This window comes from Dermochelys coriacea, chromosome 8 (genome assembly GCF_009764565.3).
Source record: "Dermochelys coriacea isolate rDerCor1 chromosome 8, rDerCor1.pri.v4, whole genome shotgun sequence".
NCBI classification, from domain to species: Eukaryota; Metazoa; Chordata; order Testudines; family Dermochelyidae; genus Dermochelys; species Dermochelys coriacea.
The window spans coordinates 6,396,922-6,401,718 of record NC_050075.1 but is presented as its reverse complement, the minus strand read 5'-3'; the positions used below and the strand labels follow the sequence as shown (position 1 = coordinate 6,401,718).

The 4,797-nt window shown below is 52.4% G+C and overlaps 1 protein-coding gene across 1 annotated transcript; it reads left to right on the top strand.

The window, feature by feature from the left end:
• The first annotated feature begins 460 nt into the window (after nt 1-460).
• On the top strand, nt 461-2,956 carry LOC122455504 (cationic amino acid transporter 2-like). Its single transcript, XM_043490748.1, has 2 exons — nt 461-593; nt 2,784-2,956. The coding sequence occupies exons 1-2, from the start codon at nt 470-472 to the stop codon at nt 2,954-2,956; spliced, it is 297 nt and encodes a 98-aa protein (XP_043346683.1). The 5' UTR covers nt 461-469.
• Nucleotides 2,957-4,797: the final 1,841 nt, after the last annotated feature.

Sequence of the window (4,797 nt, the reverse complement as noted above, 5' to 3'; positions counted from 1 at the left end):
AAACATTTTTTTGTTGGGGTGAGCGTGTGTACGGTGAAACCAACATTTACCGGTGAGACCAACATTTACCGATAAAAATCTGGTCCTTGCAAGCCAGGTGTAATGCACACACAAATATTATCATGCATATCAGGCAGCCTTCTCAGCCTCCTGACCTGCTTCTTCCTCCTCCCATAAAGTCCTCATTGATATGGAAGCTTCCGTAAGTGACCTAATGGTTCATTATGAGGGCATGTGTTAAAGAAACAGGACTTCCAGTGTAAAAGCTTGGGGGTGGATGCATGGTCTTGTTGGTACAACGTAGACCTGGGAGACAGAAAAGTGAGCAAAGAGAGTCAAGCATGAAAGAGAGACCTGCTGTATCTTGCTTTAATGCAGGGACATGTGTTTAGCCTCCCAATGCTGGCATCTTTGCTTACCTGGCTGCCTCTCCCCAGGTACCTCCAGCGTCGCCCAGGCCTGGAGTGCCATGTTTGATGAACTCCTCCACGAGAAGATGGGGAGGTTTTTTGGCACCTACATGGCCATGAGGTCTCTGGGACTGGCAGAGTACCCAGACATCTTCGCTGTCTGCCTCATCGTCATGCTGGCAGGTACAGTGTTTGCATTCAGCTTAGTCTGAGGCATCGGATTCGGGAGCTGAGTCTTGCTTTCAAAGCTTTACAAAATCCTGCCCCTTCTGCATTGCTGTCTGCGTCCCCCATGTCTCCAGTCCTATCTACCCTCTTCCTTCACTGCCCCCTTTCTGCCATTCTCCTGCAACACTTCCCCTGCACTTGGCCCCCTCTTTCTATTCTTGTCTCCAAGCCCCCCATTCCATACACCTACTTCTAGGAGCTCCCAACCAATAACCCGCCCCGCCCCTTCGTGAATGCTGGTCCTGTCATAGCTCTCCATAGCTCTCTTTCTCGAGGCAAGGAACCTGTGCAGCACAGTGTACATGTACAGCACTGGAGATGTGGGGTGAACCCTGGCCCCACTGACTTCAATGGAGCCAGGATTTCACTTGTGGTCGTTATTAACACCAATAACAAAAAAAAGATAATATAGCTTTAAACAAGGGGCATTCCCTTATTGGACACAATTCACATGAACGCTTTCATTTATTTGATCCTGTCTATAAGAGGCAGAATGTCCAGCCGTACCCCAGGGGATGTGATAAACCTCGGGTCTATATGTGGTTTGGATAGACTCAGTCGAAGGCTGCCGCTACATCCTCAAATGGGCTGGGACCTTTATCCAAAGTGCCTTATGCTCTATGCACACTGTTAGGATTGGCTGGGGGGTTCCTGTGGCCAGACTCTAAGCATGTACCCGCCTTGTTAGGCAGCCGGTTGCTCTGTCTACCTAAGGGACTTATCTGCTCCCCCCTTTCCCATTGTTTCTGGGCACCGCACAACACCTTGCACCCCTGTGAGGTAGGGAAGTGCTATTGCTTCCATTGTTCAGCTGGGGAACTGAGGCATGGAAAGACTAATTTCCAGCTCTGGGAGATATACCCGCATTAGCTCTGATCCAGCTAGCATGCTAACAAGAGCAGTGTAGTCTCTACAACACGGCAGGCTAGCCACCCTGAGTATGACCCTGTCTGAAACCCTACATGCATACTCAAGCGACAAGCCTGTCCCATTGTTCGCACCACTGCAGTGCCACCGCTGATTTTAGCACACTAGGTGGGGGGTGTCTACCTGGGCTGGAATTTACAGCTCCAGCATGGACACATAACCATAAGTAATCTGCCCCCGGTCACAGGGGAAGCCTGGAGGATTGAAGCCAGCTCTAGCCCCAAGCTAGCCCCCTGGACCATCCTTTCTCACCCCCCACCCCTTTCTGGAATTCACTCCGCTTCACAGCCTGTCAGAGACCAAGTTCAGGGCATGAGGCCTGAGTTTCATTTAGCATTCAGATGAGTTGGTTTTGCCTTCAGGCCTTAGACATGAGGCAAATACAGTGAAATGCTTGGGCCGGGGGTGCTTCCCATGCTGGTCAGAGCCCTACGGGCCCCGCTTTCTTCACATCCCCCACTCCCAGCCCTCACATCGCAGTGGCTCTCCTGGCATCTGAGAGAGGAGGGGCCAGCTCTTCCTCCAGTGAAACTCTTGCACTGAGCCCCAGGGGTTGCAGCCCACTGCCAAGAGTCAGGGGGTCTGGTCTGCAAAACAGGCGTGTTGGTTGTAGCCAAATACTTCCGCTTATTTGACGCCCTCAGTAACGGTCGCGTCTTGGGTGAAGCAGGCAGCTTAGCAGCATAGGTCTGTAACGTGTTCTGAGGATCTTTGCCGTGTGGGATGCAAACCAGCCACCCAAAGTGAGCATCTCAACACCCATTTGAAAGCATCACCAACGCGTGTCAGCCCCCCTGCATGTTCCAGTCCAGGTCCGCTAGGCCCTGCCTGGCCCGTGTACCACAGTCCTGGCCAGCTGCGTCTCTGCTATGGTGGTGTGACAGACTGCCGTGGTGTTTTCATGCACCCAGCAGAGGAGAGGTGAAATCACCCGTTCATGTTCACATACGTGACTTAGGGCCTCATCCAAAGTCAATGGGAGCCTTTCCCTTAATTCAGTGGGCTCTGAAGGAGCATCTGAACTCAGCTTCCCAGAGAGAAAAGGCTCGTGTGCTCCCCTGTGCTCCTTTTGGGGTCTTTCAATGGTTCCTTCAGTAAAGACACACAGGTCTCATATTCGGATCCCTTTCCATATGGTGGCACCTGGCCTTGATGCCCCGTGCGCCTCCAAGGGGACTGGCCAGCTGGGCATGTTGCTCTTCTGTTTTGATTCCCCAGGGCTCCTTTCCTTTGGGGTGAAAGAGTCCACCACAGTCAACAAACTATTCACAGCCATCCACGTGCTCTTCCTGCTGTTTATCACAGTGAGTGGGTTCAGCAAAGGGGATGTGAGGAATTGGAGGATGAGTGAGGATGACCTGCTGAGGGCCGCTGCCCACCAAGCCGAGTGAGAGCATAGGTGGGCCGGCCCCAAGTCCTCTGCGTGCTTTAGAATCACCCCACAAGGAGGCCTCCCCTGAGAGCCGACCCTGGGTCTAAAGTGATTGTATGAAAGTGCCCCAACTGTACTTTCAAGTGCCATGTGGTTGGACATTTAATAAAGATCCTGCCTGCAATGCAGCCCGTATTTGCTGGGCCCATCGGTGAGGCTAAGATTTAGTTACGGGTTTTTTTAGTAAAAGTCATGGTCAGGTCACGAGAAGTAAACCAAAATTCATGGCCTGAGACCTGCCCATGACTTTTACTATATACGCCTAACTAAAATTTGGGTCTGGGGGCGGGGGTGCTCAGGGATGGGGGGCAGTCTGGTGGCACTGCAGGTGCTGCAGGGGTGGCCCGGGACTCCCACTGGTGCTGGGGGTGGGGCGGGCCGCAGCGCACGGGCCGGGACCCCTGCTGGTGTTGGGGGTGGGATTGGTGCGGCTTTGTCAGAGGTAGGCCCTCAGTTTGCCCCCTGGTAGAGGTTCCCCCTGGCTGACTTCCTTTTTCTCCCCAGTAACCAATCCCTGGCTGGCAATAGGACCGGTGAGTTTGGAGTTGGAGGGTTCATGCCTTATGGTTTCACTGGGACACTGGCCGGAGCCGCGACCTGCTTCTCCGCCTTTGTTGGGTTCAACTGCATTGCTACCATGGGTAAGCGAGAAGGGGAAAAATAAGAAAAATATTACCCCCATTGGATAAATAGAGAAACCGAGGCAGGGAGGGTCAGTGACTTTGCCCGAGGCCACGGAAGGAGTTGGTATAGATGCCAGGATCAGAACTGAGGCATTCCTGGCTCCCAGCTCTGGGCCGAACCCAGGATGACAGAACCAAGACTTAGCCACCTTAGGACAGAAAGGAGCACTGTGTCTGCTGAGAGAAACTGGCCCATCCAGGAGGATGAGCCAAAAAGCCCTTCCTTTGCCCCACTCTCACTCCCAGCTGTGTTCCTGGAATAACAGCTACATTAGCAAAGCACTTGGGGAGGTGGAGGGAGATCTGGTTTGGGGGTTCGGGGATATCTGGTCATTAGCCAGCCCCTTTTCACAAGCTGTTTGTGGTCCAATTCCCAGCCATCCTGGTCTGCGTTGTGAGCATAGTGACCACAGCAGGGCTGGAGTGTCTCTCTTCTGGAGGAGCCTGGTGCATTGCCTGTCTGGTTCTTCTTCTGCTGGGGATCCTCGAGGTGTCGCTGGTCATCTGGAGGCAGTCTCAGAGCCAGAGGAAAGCATCCTTCATGGTAAGCAAGAGCCAGAAAATGACACGGGAAGACTTTCAACGCCCCACTCCCCACAAAGCAAACGAGGAACCATGAGTGACCAGAGATGAGAAACCCTCCATGTTCATGCGCGAAAAGGCCCTCGCAGGCTTACGGTGTCTCATTAATGGCTTTGATATAGGGATGTTCACCCCATCTGAGCTCAAGATTGGCTGGACCTTTTCCATAGCTGTGTTAGACAGAGGTCCATAGACTGAGCCTGGGGTAAGGTTCATTGGATGGTGCCATCACAGAGCTGATAGAGTCATCGGTTTTAAGGCCAGGAAGAACCATTATGATCATCACCTCCGGCATAAGACAGGCCGGAGAATTTCGCCCAGTGATCCCTGCATTGCGCTTAATAACTTGTGGTTGAACTAGAGCATTTCTCTTAGAAAGAGACAGCCAATTTCGATGTGAAATGCTGGAGAATCCACCATATCCCTGGGTAAGTTACTCCATTGGGTAATTATCCTCACTGGTAAAAAATTGCACCTTGTTTCCAGTTACTAGGAGAGGCAAAGTTGACATCAGCCTAATAATTGTTCCCAAGCA

Coding starts and splice junctions, on each gene's coding strand:
- LOC122455504 (XM_043490748.1), top strand. CDS start 470: ATGTTTGATGAACTCCTCCACGAGAAGATGGGGAGGTTTTTTGGCACC. Junction 594..2,783: donor CCTCATCGTCATGCTGGCAG/GTACAGTGTTTG, acceptor TTGATTCCCCAG/GGCTCCTTTCCTTTGGGGTG.